Source organism: Manis pentadactyla, chromosome 3 (assembly GCF_030020395.1).
Source record: "Manis pentadactyla isolate mManPen7 chromosome 3, mManPen7.hap1, whole genome shotgun sequence".
Lineage (NCBI taxonomy): Eukaryota > Metazoa > Chordata > Mammalia > Pholidota > Manidae > Manis > Manis pentadactyla.
In genome coordinates, this window is record NC_080021.1 from 184,414,622 (window position 1) to 184,434,413 (window position 19,792).

Below are 19,792 nucleotides of genomic sequence, written 5' to 3' on the forward strand. Positions count from 1 at the left end.
AATGATAAAAGGGTCAATCCAACAAGAAGATATAACCATTATAAGTATCTATGAGCCCAACACAGGAGCACCTACATATGTGAAAGAAATACTAACAGAATTAATAGGGGAAATAGAATACAATGCACTCATTCTAGGAAACTTCAACACTCCGCTCACTCTGAAGGACAGATCAACCAGACAGAAAATAAGGAGACAGAAGCACTGAACAATACATTAGAACAGAAGGGCTTAACATACATCCACAGAACTCTACACCCAAAAGCAACAGTATACACATTCTTCTCAAGTGCATATGGAACATTTCCAAGAATAGATCATATGCTAGGCCAGATAAAGAGCCTCAGTAAATTAAAAAAGATTGAAATTGTACCAACCAGTTTCTGAGAACACAACGGTATGAAACTAGAAATAAATTAAGCAAAGAAAATGAAAAATCCCACAAACACATGGAGGCTTCACAACCTGGTCCTAAAATGGATCAATGACCAAATAAAAAGAGAGCAAGCAATATATGGAGACAAATGACAAGGTAATTCAACACCACAAAAATCTGTGGGACACAGCAAAGGCTGTGCTAAGAGGAAAGTATATTGCAATACAGGCCTAACTCAGGAAAAAAGAACAATCCCATGTGAGCAGTCTAAACTCACAATTAACAAAACTAGAAAAAGAAGAACAAATGAGGCCCAAAGCCAGTAGAAAGAGGGACATAATAAAATTTAGAACAGAAATAAAATTGAGAAGAATAAAACAATAGAAAGAATCAATGAAAGCAGAAGCTGGTTCTTCGAGAAAATAAACAGAACAGATAAATCTTTAGCCAGGCTTATCAAGAAAAAAACAGTCTACTCACATAAACAGAATCAGATATAAAAAATGAAAAATCACTATGGACACCACAGAAACACAAAGAATTATTAGAGAATATCATGAAAAATTATACGCTAACAAACTGGTTAACCTAGAAGAAATGGACAACTTTCTAGAAAAACACAACCTTCCAAGGCTGACCCAGAAATAAATAGAAAATCTGAACAGACCAATTGCCGGCAACAAAATTGAACTGGTAATCAAAAAACTACCTAAGAACAAAACCCCTGCCCAAGATGGCTTCACTGCTGAATTTTATGAAACATTTAGTGAAGACCTAATACCCATCTTCCTTAAAGTTTTCCAAAGAGTAGAAGAAGAGGGAATACTTACAGACTCATTCTATGAGGCAAGCATCACTCTAATACCAAAATCAGGCAAAGACACTGCAAAAAAAGAAAATTAAAGACCAATATCCCTGATGAACATAGATGTAAAAATACTCAACAAAATATTAGCAAACCAAATTCAAAAATACATCAAAAAGATCATCCATCATAAACAAGTAGGATTTATTCCAGGGATGCAAGGATGGTAGGACATTCAAAAATCCATCAACATCATCGACCACATCATCAATAAAAAGGACAAAAAACACACAATCATCTCCATAGATGCTGAAATAGCATTTGATAAAATTCAACATCCATTCATGATAAAAACTCTCAACAAAATGGGTATAGAGGGCAAGTACCTCAACATAATAAAGGCCATATATGACAAACCCACAGCCAACATTATACTTAATAGCGAGAAGCTGAAAGCTTGTCACCAAAGATCGGGAACAAGACAAGGATGCCCACTCTCCCCACTTCTATTCAACATAGTACTGGAGGTCCTAGCCATGGCAATCAGACAACACAAAGAAATAAAAGGCATCCAGATTGGCAAGGAAGAAGTCAAACTTTCCCTGTTTGTAGATGACATGATATTGTACATAACAAACCCTAAGGAATCCACTACAAAACTACTAGATCTAATATTTGAATTCAGCAAAGTTTCAGGATACAAAATTAATACGCAGAAATCTGTTGCGTTCCAATATAGTAACAATGAACTAGCAGAGAGAAATCAGGTAAACAATTCCATTCGCACTTGCATTGAAAACAAAAAAAATACCTAGGAATAAACCTAACCAAGAAGTGAAAGACCTATACTCTGAAAACTACAAGACACTCATGAGAGAAATTAAAGAAGACACCAATAAATGGAAACTCATCACATGCTCTTGGGTAGGAAGAATTAATAATGTCAAAATGGCCATCCTGCCTAAAGCAATCTACAGATTCAATGCAATGCCTATCAAAATACCAACAGCATTCTTCAACGAACTAGAGAAAATTGTTCTGAAATTCATATGGAACCACAAAAGAACCCGAATAGCCAAAGCAATCCTGAGAAGGAAGAATAAAGCTGGGGGGATTATGCTCCCCAACTTCAAGCTCTACTACAAAGCCACAGTAATCAAGACAATTTGGTACTAGCACAAGAACACACCCATAGACCAATGGAACAGACTAGAAAGCCCTGATATAAACCCAACCATATATGGTCAATTAATATATGGTAAAGTAGCCATGGACACACAAAGGGGAAATGACAGCCTCTTCAACAGCTGGTGTTGGCAAAACTGGACAGCTACATATAAGAGAATGAAACTGGATTACTGTCTAACTCCATATGCAAAAGTAAACTTGAAATGGATCAAAGACTTGAATGTAAATCATGAAACCATAAAACTCTTAAGAAGACAACATAGGCAAAAATCTCCTGAATAAAAGCATGAGCACCTTCTTCCTGAATGCATCTCCTCGAGAAAGGGAAACAAAAGCAAAAATGAACTCATGGACTACATCAAACTAAAAAGTTTCTGTACAGCAAAGGACACCATTAACACAACAAAAGGTATCCTACAGTATGGGAGAGTATATTTGTAAATGAAATGTCCAACAAGGGGTTAACATCCAAAATATATAAAGAACTTATACACCTCAACACCCAAAAAGAAAATAACCCAATTAACAAATGGGCAGAGGATATGAAGAGACAGTTTTCCAAAAAAGAAATTCAGATGGCCAACAGACAAATGAAAAGATGCTCCACATCACTAATCATCAGGGAAATGCAAATTAAAACCACAATGAGATATCACCTCACACCAGTAAGGATCGCCACCATCCAAAAGACTAAGAACAACAAATGCTGACGAGGATGCGGAGAAAGGGGAACCCTCCTACACTGCTGGTGGGAATGTAAGCTAGTTCAACCACTGTGGAAAACAGTATGGAGGTTCCTCAAAAAACTCAAAATAGAAATACCATTTGACCCAGGAATCCTACTCCTTGGAATTTACCCAAAAATACAACTTCTCAGATTTAAAAAGACATATGCACCCCTATGTTCATTGCAACACTATTTACAATAGCCAAGATATGGAAGCAACTTAAGTGTCCATCAGTAGATGAATGGGTAAAGAAGATGTGGTACATATACACAATGGAATACTATTAGGCCGTAAGAAATAAACAAATCATACCATTTGCAAGAACATGGATGGAGCTGGAGGACATTATGCTCAGTGAAATAAGCCAAGCAGAGAAAGACAAGTGCCAAATGATTTCCCTCATTTGTGGAGTATAACAATGAAGCAAAACTGAAGGAACAAAACAGCAGCAGACTCAGAGACTCCAAGAATGAACTAGTGGTTACCAAAGGGGAGGGGTATGGGAGGGAGGGGTGTGGGAGGGAAGGTGGGGAAGGAGGGAGAAGGGGGATGAAGGGTATTATGTTTAGTACACATGGTGTGGGGGGTCACGGGGAGAACAGTGTATCACAGAGAAGGGACACAGTGGATCTCTGCATTGATGGACAGTGACTGCACTGGGGTATGGTGGGAACTTGATAATATGGGCAAATGTAGTAACCAGATTGTTTTTTCATGTGAAATCTTCATAAGAGTGTGTACCAATAATACCTTAATGAAAAGTTAAAAAAAAAATACAAGTGCTCAACTCTCAATCATGAAGATTCCTACTTGGTAATGTATAGACTCCGGCATTATTTTATTATTATTATATTTTTATTGTTATTTACTAAAGTTCTCTATTGAGTATAGAACTATTGTTTAGCATATTAGAGCAGTGCTTCTCAAACAATTCTTACTCCAGTTTCTCAAGGTCTTGTTCATGATGAAGAGCAACATGCCTGAAGGTCAGTTAAAAAAACTCATGTTTTTTTATGCTCTTAATGGCCTGGCTAAGATTCCAGCAAGTTAGAAAGGACAGTACATCAGCATAACAGTAGTCGATGGAAAGGCAGAGGAAAAAGACATAGACGGTTCAATCACAACTCTGGGGAGTTGTTAAACACTCTCAAAACAGAGACAGCACCATGCCTTGGACTGCCCCACTTCAAGCACTGACACCCTCATACAGTCATCAATGACACTAAAAATGCTATGTTCCCAAGACAGTTCTCAACATGACATGAATGTGCAGACAAGAAGACAGCAGTGGAAAGTTTGCATGTTCAAATCGCCATTTTATTAGGGTACAAGAAATGATTTGGAGCCAAGCAGGGGAAAAATATATCATATTCATGAGAAATTGTTTCTAAACCACAGATTTCAGGTAAACCACAGCAAAGAATGAACCAAACAATTATCAGGAGTCAAGTACGATGTCTGTTTAAAGGCCTTCTGACCTCCCCCCTGCCAACTGAGAAATGCCAACAGTTGGAAAGGGACCTTTTTCACCACTCTGCAACTACTTTCTTTCACATTCAGTGCTTTTAGGTTGTTACTTCCATCAACCTATCTTCACTATCATCCATCATTAACAGTTCCTGAAGTTCTTTCCAATGGGAACTTAATTCTTATGGGAAGGTGGGGTAGGATGTGCAACAGCAGATAACACCATTTTGATGAAAAACAACCAAGTTACAAGGGCCTCCACTACACAGGATGGCATTTTAAGAAAAAGTATACTAACTTTATGGAATAAGAAAACACCTAAAAATATAAGCACCTAGGCAGACTGGGAAAAAACTGTCTTTGCACAATTTTGGCAAAGCTGGAACACTGACAGATGTTTGCAAATTAAATTTTAACATTAGTACAGAGACAGATTTGAAATAAAATCCAAGAAAAAGATGAACAAGAAGGATGACTGACTGAGTGCTTAAGACTGAAAAGATTTCAACTAATCACAAAGAAATATTTTTATCTTGGTCCAGAAAACTCAGAATAATTGAATTCCACATGGAATCATCAGATATGTGCTTGGAAATTATCACATCATTGTTTTCTGGACTGAAATCTACTGCAAAAATTTTTATATTTAGACAAGCATTTGTCATTCTAGACTACACATTTCTAAAAACCCCATACTGAAATCAAAATGACTTACCAGACTTTGAGAAGAACAGGAGTGGACAGCAGTGGAGCAGCCAGTCCCAGGCGCCATCTGACTGGTATGCTGAGAATTTGTGAAGACAAGGGCTTGGCCAAAGCCCTGCTGTTGGGAAGGTTCAAAGGAGTTGACATCTGAGGCTTCACTGGAAGGAACAGGCTTCTGGAGCAAGGCTACCAGATCAATGCTGAGCAAACAAAAAGAAATGGGGAGTGAGTAAATCCCATCAACAAATGAATTTTAGGAAGTGAATCGGTACAAAGTAAAGTCATTCTAAAAAAAAAAAAATCTAAGAATGGAAAAACCTTTGAAAACTGTTTTTAAGGGAGCCAAGAAAAAGTAGGGTATCAGTCACCCCTTCCCACCTTCAAAAAAAAAAAGGCATATGAAGCCACAGAGACTGAAGCAGAGCTCTGCGGAGAGGAGAAACAGAGAGATGTGTTGAGACAGTTCCACAGAAAGAGCATGTCAACTGATTTGAAAACCTGGAGCAACTGAGTGAAAGTTTGGCTCATTTCCTTTAGAATATTTTGCCCTGCTGGCAACCAGTGTCTCTCAACTCTCCTAAAGGAGAGAGAATCCATATTTTGGGGGAATGAGGAACACAGCTATAGTAGACCTTTCAAACACATTCACATTTGTTATAAATATTCCTACAAGTTCTGTCATAAATATTCCTACAAGTCCTGCATTCTATCCCATAATACATTAAGATTTTTAATTGTACAATTTTTCCTCTTAAATATTCAAGAAAAAATGCACAATATATAGCAAATACACTGTTAACTAAAACACCTATAATGCCCTCAGAGAAACAGGTATTCCAATTTGAGAATCATGACCTAAAAACCTAAGATCAGGACATGTGAGTGAGCTACTAACTCTTCTCCATAAGATCAGCAGAATGTACATGATTGCTTAATGTGATAATTCATTCCATTAAATCTTCGGAAAGGCCAGTTTCCAGTCAGTTCTATCAGGAACTCTCACCATGCAAGTGAGGCAGATTGTGGGAGGTCAAATAATTCAAGACTCAATCCTGATACAGAGCAAAGTTTGTAGGCCTGAGTTCCTCTCCTTATTCTCACTTTGCTATAACCAGATTGAAGTTCCGGACTAGAATTGTGGATCCCAAAGTAATATTACCAACTTTATGATTTACTAACTCTAGGGATATAAACAAATCTATGGTAGTTATATTACATATGACCCATCTTAAAAGTTTTGTAACTTCAAAAATAACAGCAAATTTTATTTAGAAAAGATTTGCAAGATATACTTATGGTAAATTTTACAGTACTATCTTCTAAAAAATAACCATTAAAAAAGCCCACTTCACATTTTTTTAAATGAAAATGATCTTACCAAATTCCCTAGTAATAAATACAATGAAGTACTTATATCCACTTAACAAGAAATTCTGAGCAATTCATAAAACAATATATTATAAGACATAACCTTTGATCATTTTTACTTCTCTATAATGATGTCATATAACCATCTCACTTAGTAGGAGATTGAGCATGTTAGGTTCAAAACTGCTTTCAATTCCCAGGTATCACATACATTAGGCTTTCATCCTTCTGGATCATGATATTTTTGAAACCATAATCTAATATTTTTAGTGTTACATCCTATGAAAAACAGGATATAAGTGCATGCTTTTCAATATTTAGTTCTGTACACATTCTAACAATGTTTCTATTACTCTAAAAGTTCCTTCCTTTTCATGAACTATGACTCACAATCACAATACAGGTAGGTTACAGGGAAGGCAGTAGAAAACAAAGACAAGTAATGACTCTACAGCATCTTACTATGCTGAAACAACAGTGACTGCAATGGGGGGGCAGGGGTGAGGACTTGATAATATGGGCAAATGTTGAAATCACAGTGTTCATGTACAACCTTCACAGTAAGATTGTGTATCAATGATACTTTAATAAAAAAAAAAATTCCTACCTTTTCAATAATCCACAAGACTAGGTTTAAACTAGCAGAGTTCAATTTTTTCTCAAGTATACTTCAAGGAAAAAAAATGAAACAAGAAACTAGGATAGACCACATAAAATGAGATGTTTGCATTAGCCTGAGAAGATCTAAATAAATGGTAGTATCTGAAGAAACCAAAGGGTATCCTGTATTAAGTTCATCTGTCAAAAAAACAGTGTATTTACAAAAGTAAAAAAAGATCATTAAGTAGGTTTAAATTAACTCTGCCATAAATGACAACCATAATTGCTATTTTAATTCATCAGATATAACCAATTAAGAACTGATGGTGCTCGCTTCCGCAGCACATAACTAAAACTGGAACAAAACAGAGGAGATTAGCATGGCCCCTGCACAAGGATAACATGCAAATTTGTGAAGCATTCCATATTAAAAAAAAAAATGATGTAGGCTCCGGCAGCTCAGATAGGTTAGGTTATTGATAAAACAGTCTTAGTGAAAAAAGGGGAAAACAAAAAGGGATTCAAGAAAACGAAAAAAAAAAAAGAGACTTGAAACAATTTCAGAGGCAAAAATTCCAATTACACTTTGAACAACAAACAAATGGTAGCAAGAAGTATTTACCTTTGCGCAGGAGTGACATGATTCTCTGCTGGAGCAGATGAAGCAGTGAAGACCTTTGTTTCAGAAAGCTGTATAGAAAGAATGAAAGAAATGTTTTAATCTTACATTTTATATAACATAAAACCAAAAATGTATAAAATTCCTGACAATTCTGAGTGACCAGCACCCTCATTATACTTAACCCAAAAGGAGCTCTAAAGATAATACATAAATGACCATAACAACTGATTTTCTTAAGATAAAGGTAATTTTGGGTTGATAAGCTCACAATAAGGATTTCACATAACAAAAAAAAACACAATGAAGTAAAGTGAGATCAGGAATCAAGTGCCAGAATCACTACACTATTTGACATAGTACAAAATGAGAATACCCACCATCCAAAAGACAAACAACAACAAATGTTGGCAAGGTTGTGGAGAAAGGGGAACCCTCCTACACTGCTGGTGGGAATGTAAGTTAGTTCAACCATTGTGGAAAGTAGTATGGAGGTTCCTCAAAAAACTCAAAATAGAAATACCATTTGACCCAGGAATTCCACTTCTAGGAATTTACCCTAAGAATACAGCAGCCTAGTTTGAAAAAGACAGATGCACCCCTATGTTTATCGCTGCACTATTTACAATAGCCAAGAAATGAAAGCAACCTAAGTGTCGATCAGTAGATGAATGGATAAAGTAGATGTGGTACATATACACAATGGAATATTATTCAGCCAGAAGAAAACAAATCCTACCATTTGCAAGAACATGGATGGAGCTAGAGGGTATTATGCTCAGTGAAATAAGCCAGATGGAAAAAGACAAGTATGAAATGACTTCACGTGTATGTGGTGTATAAGAACAAAGAAAAAACTGAAGGAACAAAACAGCAGCAGACTCAGAGAACCCAAGAATGGACTAACAGTTACCAAAGGGAAAGGGACTGGGGAGGATGGGTGGGAAGGGAGGGATAAGTGGGGGGGAAAAAGAAAGGGGGCATTAAGATTAGCATGTATAATGTGGGGGGGGGCACGGGGAGGGCTGTGCAACACAGAGAAGACAAGGAGTGATTCTACAGCATCTTACTACCCTGATGGACAGTGACTGTAATGCGGTTTCTGGGGGGAACTTGGTGAAGGGGGGAGCCTAGTAAACATAATGTTGCTCATGTAATTGTAGATTAATGATACCAAAAAAAAATGAGAATACCAATAAAACCCCCACCAATGTTACCATAAATGCCACAGAGGAGGAGGGAAGTTTTAAAACGCAAAATAATTGAGACTTTTTCCTCCAAAACAGATAGCTTTAGTGATCAATACTTCTATATTTTTTTAAAGTTGTTTTTATAAAAATAACTTGAAGAGGCTTAAATATGGTGGTGTGAGAAGTGAGACAGAAACCTCCTCCCCAAACCACATAATACAAAAATATAGCAAATACAACTAATCCTGAAAGACCGACCGGAAAGAAGACTGCAACAGACTACCTAGTTCTGGGGAAAAGAGGACACCTCACAGAAAAGGATAAAGTAGCAAAACTGCAATGCAGCGGGACACGAAGCCTCCACCCAACCCAGGCTCACAGGCAGGAGAAAGAGAAACAGAGTGGGGAAGGAGTAGAAGCCTGGGACTGTTAAATACCCAGCCCTGTAGATCTGCTCTGGGAGCACAAACCTAAAGTATATGGTGCTCTGGAGATTAGTGGGGTTGGAAAGCAAAGACAGGTAGAATGCTCAAAGAGACTGAGATCTGAGTAGCTTGTGGAGAACAGGTACGCATAACAGGCTGCTCAGGGACAAAGGATTACACAGACCTTGCAGCTAAGGAGAAAGGACAGGTAGACAAAATCGTCCCAGCACATTCTGCCCAGCACACTGGGAATTTTCAGGAGCTTCACGCACTCCACTGCCCTGGCTGGGGACACACACAAAAGCACCACAATGCAATATGCAGACTGGCAATCTTTTCTCCCATCAGGCATCGCTTTGCAAACCTGCTACCACTGCCACTGAACCAGGCCAGCCAGGGGGTGGCCCCACCTATGATAGCAACAAGGATGTAATACAAAGGCCCCTTCTTGTGCGCTTGACCCACTGGCCCTGGAAATGGAAGCAGGTACTGGAGCTGGGAAGCAGAAAGAGCTCTTTATTCCTGGCAGGCACCGGTGCCCCTCACCTGCAAACCCTGCCATTGCTCCAGGGGTGGGGCAGCTCGAGAGAGCAGAGGTTCTGGGCACTAGAGTGTGCCACATACACAAAGTTATTATTCCATGTTTTTCATTACAAATATGAAACGGCAAAAGAACCTGGTATAACCCAAATTCCAAACGCAAAAGAGAGTGCAAGTGAAACTAAAATCAGCAATATTCCTGATAAAGATTTGAAAATAAAAATCATGAACATGCTCATGGAGCTACAGAAAAATATTCAAGATCTCAGGGACTTTAAGAAAGAGATACAAACTTTCAAGCAACAATTATCTGAAATGAAACATACAATGGAGGGATTTAAAAGCAGATGAGATGAGATAGAGGAGGCGGTAAATAAAATATAAATTAGAGAACACGAATAAAAAGAAGCTGAGGCAGAGAAAAAAGGATCTCTAGGAATGAAATAACATTAAGAGAACTGCGGGACCAACCCAAAAGTAACAATATTCGCACTATAGGGGTACCAGAAGAAGAGAGAAAAAAGGGGATATAAACTGTCACTGAGGAAATAATTGCTGAAACCTTTTCCCATCTGGGGAAGGAAATAGTTTCTCAGGCCATGGAACTGCACATATCTCCCAACATAAAGGACCCAAGGAAGACAAAATCAAGACATATAGTAAGTAAAATGGGAAAGATCAAGGACAACGACAGTACTCAAAACAGCCAGAGACAGTAAAAAACATCAAATACAAAGGAAAGCCCATCGGACTATTGTCAGAACACTTTGCAGAAACTTTACAGAACAGAAGGGAGTGGCATGATATACTTAATGTAATGACACAAGGGAAATTGAACCAAGAATACTCTACTCAGCAAGATTATCATTTAAATTTCAAGGAGGGATTAAATAATTTCAAGATAACCAAATTTGGAAGAATTTACCTCCCACAACCATCTCTATGGTGTATTTTTGAGGGACAGCTATAGATGGAAGTGCTCCTAAGGCTAAATAGCTTTCACCAGAGAAAATTAAAACCACAGTAACGGAAACAGACCAATTAAAGACTAAGCAAATGCAAAATTAAATCAACTACACACAAACTCAGTCAAGGGACACACAAACAGCACAGAATATGACATCTAATATAAAAAAAGGGGAGGAGAAAGAAAAGGAAGGGAAGAGAAAAAACAACCTTAGATTGTGTTTGAAATAGCATACTAAGTGAGTTAAATTAAGACTGATAGGAAAGAAGCTACCCTTGAACCTTTGGTAAAAACAAATCTAAAGCCTGCAATGGCAATAAGTACATATCTCTGGATAATCATGCTAAATGTAAATGGACTGAATGCACAAATCAAAAGACACAAAGTTGCAGAATGGATTAAAAAAAAAAGACCCTTACATCTGCTGCTGCTGCCTAGAAGAGACTCACTTCAAACCCAAAGACACAGACAACAAGGGAAGGGACAGAAAGAGTATTATGCAAATAATACAGGGTAAAAAAGCAGGAGTTGCAATGTACTTGTATCAGAAATAACAGACTTCAAAAGAAAGAAGTAACAAAGACAAACAAGGACATTATATAATGATAAAGTGGTCACTCCAAAAAGAGGATATAACCATTATAAAATATCTATACACCAATGAAACTAGAAAAGGAAGAACAAATGAGGCCCAAAGTCAGTAAACGAAGGGAAATAATAAAGATTAAAGCAGAAATAAATAAAATTGAGAAGCCTAAAACAATAGAATCAATGAAAGGAGCTGGTTCTTCGAAAAAATTAATGAAACAGATAAACCCCTAGCCAGACTTATTAAGAAAAAAAGAGAGTCTACACACATAAACAGAATCAGAAATGAGAAAGGAAAAATAATTACAGACACCATAGAAATACAGATTCTGAGAGAACACTATGAAAAACTACATGCCAACAAACTGGATAACCTAGAAGAAACGCACAACATTCTAGAAAAATACAACTTTCCAAGGATGACCCAGGAAAATACAGAAAATCCAATTAGGTCAATTACCATCAAAGAAACTGAATTGGTAATAAAAAAAACTACCTAAGAACAAAATCCCTGGACCAGATAGATTGACTGCTGAATTTTATCAAACATTTAATGAAGACCTAAACAAATCCGCCTTAAAGTTTTCCAAAAAGTAGAAGAGGGAATACTCTCGAACTCATTCTACGAGGCCAACATCACTCTAATACCAAAACCAGGCAAAGACACCACAAAAAAAGAAAATTACAGACCACTATCCCTGATGAACATAGATGCAAAAATACTCAACAAAATATTAACAAACCAGGTGGGAGCCAACATGGCGGTGTGAGTAGGACAGTGGGAATCTCCTCCCAAAAACATATATATTTTGGAAAATACAACAAATACAACTAATCCTAAAAGAGAGACTAGAAGACACAGGACAACAGCCAGACTACAACTACACCAGCAAGAACCCAGTGACTGGTGAAAGGGGTAAGATACAAGCCCCGGCCTGGCGGGACCCGAGTGCCCCTCCCCCCAGCTCCCGGAGGGAGAAGAATAGGCAGAGCGGGAGGGAGACAGAGCCCAAGAATGCTGAACAAGCAGCCCCAGCCACCTGCACCAGAGCACAGACACAGTGCGTTTGCAGGGGGACCTGAATACTAGGGAAACAGGGCAGCAAGACCTCTGAGCGGGTGCCGAAGCGGATGCCCCTGTGACAAAGAAAAGCGGGGGCTTTTTGAAAGTCTTAAAGGGACAGGACCTTAACAGCTACATGGAAACAACACAGGTCACAGTCCAGCAGCTGGAAATTACAGGGAAAACAGGGTGCACTAACCCCCTGGGCAACAGCTCTGAGACCCCTCACGGAGGTAAACAGCCAAACAGCACCCCCGTCCATTACCCCTCTGGGCGCTGCGAAAGCAGAGAAGCAGCCTAAGGCAAAACGGCCAAAGTTAAGTGAAATTCCTCCACTCCGGACAGGCAAGACACAAAGACCCAGTCTACACGCAATTACCCAACACAAGCCACTAGGGGTCGCAGTTGCCCCAGTAAAGAAAGGCCAGTAGCAAGTGAAAAGTTTGGCCCTCCCAGCTGACAGCCAATAGCACCTGTCAACATGAAAAGGCAAAAAAATATGATCCAGACAAGACTAACCCAGACATCTTCGGCATCTGCTACATCTTCCCCTGAGAAAGAACCTGGGGAGATAGATTTAGCCAGTCTTCCTGAAAAAGAATTCAAAACAAAAGTCATAACCATGCTGATGGACTTGCAGAGAAATATGCAAGAACTAAGGAAGGAGAATACAGAAATAAAACAGACTCTGGAAGGACTTCAAAACAGAATGGATGAGATGCAAGAGACCATTAATGGACTAGAAAACAGAGAACAGGAACGCAGAGAAGCTGATGCAGAGAGAGATAAAAGGATCTCCAGGAATGAAAGAATTTTTTTTTTTAAATAATTATTTTTTATTGAAGGGTAGTTGACACACAGTATTACATTACATGAGTTTCAAGTGTACAACACAGTGGTAGAACGTTTATATACATAATTCTAGGTTCCAGCTATCACCCTACCAGGCTGTTACAATATCTTGACTATATCAGGAATGAAAGAATTTTAAGAGAGCTCAGCGACCAATCAAAAAGGAATAATATACGGATTATAGGAATACCAGAAGGAGAAGAGACAGAAAAAGGGATAGAAAGTGTCTTTGAAGAAATAATTGCCGAAAACTTCCCCAAACGGAAGAAATGGCCTCTCAGACCACAAAGGTACACAGAACTCCCATGACAAGGGATCCAATGAGGGCAACACCAAGACACATAATAATTAAAATGGCAAAGATCAAAGACAAGGACAAAGAATTAAAGGTAGCAAGAGAGAAAAAAAAGGTTACCTACAAAGGAAAACGCATCAGGCTATCATCAGACTTCTCAAAAGAAACCCTACAGGCCAGAAGAGAATGGCATGATATACTTAATGCAATGAAACAGAAGGGCCTCGAACCAAGACTACTGTATCCAGCACGAATATCATTTAAATATGAAGGAGGGATAAACAATTCCCAGACAAGCAAAAGTTGAAGGAATTTGCCTCCCACAAACCACCTCTTCAGGGCATCGGACAGGGACTGCTCTAGGTGGGAGCACTCCTAAAAAGAGCACAGAACAAAACACCCAACATATGAAGAAGGAAGGAGGAGGAATAAGAAGGGAGAGAAATAAAGAATCATCAGACCATGTTTATAATAGCTTAACAAGCGAGTTAAGTTAGACAGTAAGATATTAAAGAAGCTAACCCTAAACCTTTGGTAACCACAAACTTAAAGCCTGCAAAGGCAATAAATTCATACCTTTCAATAATCACCCTAAATGTAAATGAACTGAATGCACCAATCAAAAGACACAGAGTAATAGAATGGATAAAATAGCAAGATCCATCCATATGCTGCTTACAAGAGACTCAACTCAAACCCAAAGACATGCACAGACTTAAATTCAAGGGATGGAAAAAGACATTTCAGGCAAACAACAGAGAGAAGAAAGCAGGTGTTGCAATTCTGGTATCAGACAAAACAGACTTCAAAATAAAGAAAGTAACAAAAGACAAAGAAGGACATTACATAATGATAAAGGACTCAGTCCATCAAGAGGATATAACCATTATAAATATATATGCACCCAATACAGGAGCACCAACATACCTGAAACAAATATTAACAGAACTAAAGGAGGAAATACAATACAATGCATTCATTCTAGGAGACTTCAACACACCACTCACTCCAAAGAACAGATCCACCAGACAGAAAATAAGTAAGGACACGGAAGCACTGAACAACACACTAGAACAGATGGACTAATAGACATCTAGAGAACTCTACATCCAAAAGCAACAGGATACACATTCTTCTCAAGTGCACATGGAACATTCTCCAGAACAGACCACATACTAGGCCAAAAAAAAGAGCCTCAGGAAATTCCAAAAGACTGAAATCCTACCAACCAACTTTTCAGACCACAAAGGCATAAAACTAGAAATAAACTGTACAAAGAAAGCTAAATGGCTGACAAACATATGGAGGCTTAACAACACGCTCCTAAATAATCAATGGATCAATGACCAAATCAAAATGGAGATCCAGCAATATATGGAAAAAAACGACAACAACACTAAGCCCCAACTTCTGTGGGACACAGCAAAAGCAGTCTTAAGAGGAAAGTATATAGCAGTCCAAGCATATTTAAAAAAGGAAGAACAATCCCAAATGAATGGTCTAATGTCACAATTATCGAAATTGGAAAGAGGAGAACAAATGAGGCCTAAGGTCAGCAGAAGGAGGGACATAATAAAGATCAGAGAAGAAATAAATAAAATTGAGAAGAATAAAACAATAGCAAAAATCAATGAAACCAAGAGCTGGTTCTTAGAGAAAATTAACAAAATAGATAATCCTCTGGCCAGACTTATTAAGAGGAAAAGAGAGTCAACACAAATCAACAGTATCAGAAACGAGAAAGGAAAAATCATGACGGACCCCACGGAAATACAAAGAATTATTAGAGAATACTATGAAAACCTATATGCTAACAAGCTGGGAAACCTAGGAGAAATGGACAACTTCCTAGAAAACTACAACCTTCCAAGACTGACCCAGAAAGAAACAGAAAATCTAAACAGACCAACTACCAGCAACGAAATTGAAGCGGTAATCAAAAAACTACCAAACAACAAAATCCCTGGGCCAGATGGATTTACCTCGGAATTTTATCAGACATACAGGGAAGACATAATACCCATTCTCCTTAAAGTTTTCCAAAAAACAGAAGAGGAGGGGATACTCTCAAACTCATTCTATGAAGCTAACATCACCCTAATACCAAAACAAGGCAAAGACCCCACCAAAAAAGAAAACTACAGACCAATATCCCTGATGAACGTAGATGCAAAAATACTCAACAAAATATTAGCAAAACGAATTCAAAAATATATCAAAAGGATCATACACCATGACCAAGTGGGATTCATCCCAGGAATGCAAGGATGGCACAACATTCGAAAGTCCATCAACATCATCCACCACCTCAACAAAAAGAAAGACAAAAACCACATGATCATCTCCATAGATGCTGACCAAGCATTTGACAAACTTCAACATCCATTCATGATAAAAACTCTCAACAAAATGGGCACAGAGGGCAAGTACCTCAACATAATAAAGGCCATATATGATAAACCCACAGCTAACATCATACTGAACAGCGAGAGGCTGAAAGCTTTTCCTCTGAGATCGGGAACTAGACAGGGATGCCCACTCTCCCCACTGTTATTTAACATAGTACTGGAGGTCCTAGCCACGGCAATCAGACAAAACAAAAAAATACAAGGAATCCAGACTGGTATAGAAGAAGTTAAACTGTCACTATTTGCACATGACATGATACAGTACATAAAAAACCCTAAAGACTCCACCCCAAAACTACTACAACTAATATCGGAATACAGCAAAGTTGCAGGATACAAAATCAACACACAGAAATCTGTGGCTTTCCTATACACTAACAATGAACCAACAGAAAGAGAAATCAGGAAAACCACTCCATTCACAATTGCATGAAGAAAAAATAAAATACCTAGGAATAAACCTAACCAAAGAAGTGAAAGACTTATACTCTGAAAACTACAAGTCACTCTTAAGAGAAATTAAAGGGGACACTAACAGATGGAAACGCATCCCATGCTCGTGGCTAGGAAGAATTAATATCGTCAAAATGGCCATCCTGCCCAAAGCAATATACAGATTTGATGCAATCCCTATGAAACTACCAGCAACATTCTTCAATGAACTGGAACAAATAATTCAAAAATTCATATGGAACCACCAAAGACCCCGAATAGCTAAAGGAATCCTGAGAAAGAACAATAAAGTAGGGGGGATATCACTCCCCAACTTCAAGCTCTATTATAAAGCCATAGTAATCAAGACAATTTGGTACTGGCACAAGAACAGAGCGACAGACCAATGGAACAGACTAGACAATCCAGACATTAACCCAGACATATATGGTCAATTAATATTTGACAAGGGGCCATGGTCATACAATGGCGAAATAACAGTGTATTCAACAGATGGTGCTGGCAAAACTGGACAGCTACATGTAGGAGAATGAAACTGGACCATTGTCTAACCCCATATACAAAAGTAAACTCAAAATGGATCAAAGACCTGAATGTAAGTCATGAAACCATTAAACTCTTGGGAAAAAACATAGGCAAAAACCTCTTAGACATAAACATGAGTGACCTTTTCTTGAACATATCTCCCCGGGCAAGGAAAACAACAGCAAAAATGAACAAGTGGGACTATATTAAGCTGAAACGCTTCTGTACAGCAAAAGACACCATCAATAGAACAAAAAGGAACCCTACAGTATGGGAGAATATATTTGAAAATGACACATCCGATAAAGGCTTGACGTCCAGAATATATAAAGACCTCACACGCCTCAACAAACAAAAAACAAATAACCCAATTAAAAAATGGGCAGAGGAACTGAACAGACGGTTCTCCAAAAAAGAAATACAGATGGCCAACAGACACATGAAAAGATGCTCCACATCGCTAATTATCAGAGAAATGCAAATTAAAAAAATAAAAAATGAGGTATCACCTCACACCAGTAAGGATGGCTGCCATCCAAAAGACAAACAACAACAAATGCTGGCGAGGCTGTGGAGAAAGAGGAACCCTCCCACACTGCTGGTGGGAATGTAAATTAGTTCAACCATTGTGGAAAGCAGTATGGAGGTACATCAAAATGCTCAAAACAGACTTACCATTTGACCCAGGAATTCCACTCCTAGGAATTTACCCTAAGAATGCAGCAATCAAGTTTGAGAAAGACCAATGCACCCCTATGTTTATCACAGCACTATTTACAATAGCCAAGAATTGGAAGCAACCTAAATGTCCATCGATAGATGAATGGATAAAGAAGATGTGGTACATATACACAATGGAATACTACTCAGCCATAAGAAAAGGGCAAATCCTACCATTTGCAGCAACATGGATGGAGTTGGAGGGTATTATGCTCAGTGAAACAAGCCAAGCGGAGAAAGAGAAATACCAAATGATCTCACTCATCTGTGGAGTATAAGAACAAAGGAAAAACTGAAGGAAGAAAACAGCAGCAGAATCACAGAACTCAAGAATGGACTAACAGGTACCAAAGGGAAAGGGACTGGGGAGGATGGGTGGGTAGGGAGGAATAAGAGCGGGGGAGAAAAAGGGGGGTATTAAGATTAGCATCCATGGGGGGTGAGAGAAAGGGGAGGGCTGGACAACACAGAGAAGACAAGTAGTGATTCTACAACATTTTGCTACGCTGATGGACAGTGACTGTAAAGGGGTATAAAGGGGAGACCTGGTATAAGGATGAGCCTAGTAAACAAAGTATTCGTCATGTAAGTGCAGATTAATGATAAAAAAAAAAAAAAGCAGTTCCTGTGTGGTGACCTCCAATGAGTTCTACACAATGATATAAAGGGCATATAAAAGTGTAGGCAAAGGGTCTGTTTGTGTTTACACAGACGATCAAAGCCTAATTTTGCTACCCCGAAAATGAACTAAGATACGATATGAAAAAGAACTTCCAACATCAGAACTCTCGGGAAGACTCATGCCAGAAGATGATCATCAAAAAAACCCCAACAAAGATCCACGCACTGCTACAGGTGTAGATGCACTCATCCCACCAATTCCTGGACTTGCCATGGGAATGAAGAAGGAGATATCTCAGCTGGCCTGTGCATACAGTAAAATAACAAATTTGACTGCATCTATACTGTTGGAACTCATCCAAGAATTAGGAGAAGTGCAAATTGCAGCACTCCAAATCTTACAACTACAGACTATTTACTGTTAAAAGAACATATTGGATGTGAACAGTCCCCAGGAATGGGTTGTTTTAATTTATCTGAATTCTCTCAGACTGTTCAAGTTCAGTTGGACAATATCCACCATATCATAGATAAGTTTTCACAAATGCCTAAGGTGCCTAACTGGTTTTCTTGGTTTCACTGGAGATGGCTGGTAATTACAGGTATGCTTTGGTTACGTAACTGTACTACTATTATGTTAATGTGTGTACGCAATTTAAGTAGTAGCTTAAAATCTATACATGGTGAAGTTAATCTACAAGAAGATATGTCAAAGAAATAATCAATCTTCCCAGGTTTTCTTCCGCCTGCTACTTCTATAGCTTTTCTTCTTCCTACCTAATTACAACCCTTAAATAGAATTCGTGCCTCATATCAAATTTACCGAGTATCATAATTCTTCCAAGTGGTAAAGATACCTAAAGACAAATGCTGGGCATAGAAGCCACAGGGCATAAATCTGCAAAGAAGTAAAAAACTAACCTTTTCAAACAATAAGGCTTCTCTCTCACTTACCAACTTAACATTTCCCTGTATGGCCCCGGAAGATGACTGGTTAGCCAGAGACGGGTAAGATTCCTCAAGGAAGGAACAACCTAAGACAGGCACAGTCACAGGGGGGCCATGAGGTAAGAAAATGGGGATCAACAGAGGTGAGGCTTAGAACCTCACCCCGCCCCGGTTCTGAGAGAAATCTTCTGCATACATGGATGTTTTATTGCCCTTGTCTAGCTTGGATTAACACATAGTCTACAGGCACACACCTCATCATCTACATTTTCTCTCTTACAACACTAAACTATGTTTTCTACCTTTATCTTGTATCTACCTACCACTTTAGCATTTTATTA

General features: G+C 38.5%; 1 protein-coding gene and 2 non-coding genes across 20 annotated transcripts in view; 1 reads left to right on the forward strand and 2 right to left on the reverse strand.

Annotated features, from left to right (window-relative positions):
• The window catches only part of UBAP2 (ubiquitin associated protein 2), a 168,977-nt gene that overhangs the window by 25,808 nt on the left and 123,377 nt on the right, over positions 1-19,792 (reverse strand). For all 18 annotated transcript variants that reach the window (XM_036898035.2, XM_057498773.1, XM_036898033.2 and 15 more), the window contains 2 exons: positions 7,860-7,927; positions 5,280-5,469 (listed from right to left, as the gene is read on the reverse strand). In XM_036898035.2, coding sequence (XP_036753930.2) covers positions 5,280-5,469; positions 7,860-7,927 — 258 coding nt within the window. The remainder of the gene's footprint in view (positions 1-5,279; positions 5,470-7,859; positions 7,928-19,792) is intronic.
• LOC118918887 (small nucleolar RNA SNORD121A) lies at positions 5,101-5,183 on the reverse strand. The gene has a single exon (XR_005027303.1). It is a non-coding gene; the product is annotated as a small nucleolar RNA SNORD121A (small nucleolar RNA).
• Positions 7,564-7,669, forward strand: LOC118918884 (U6 spliceosomal RNA). The gene has a single exon (XR_005027300.2). It is a non-coding gene; the product is annotated as a U6 spliceosomal RNA (small nuclear RNA).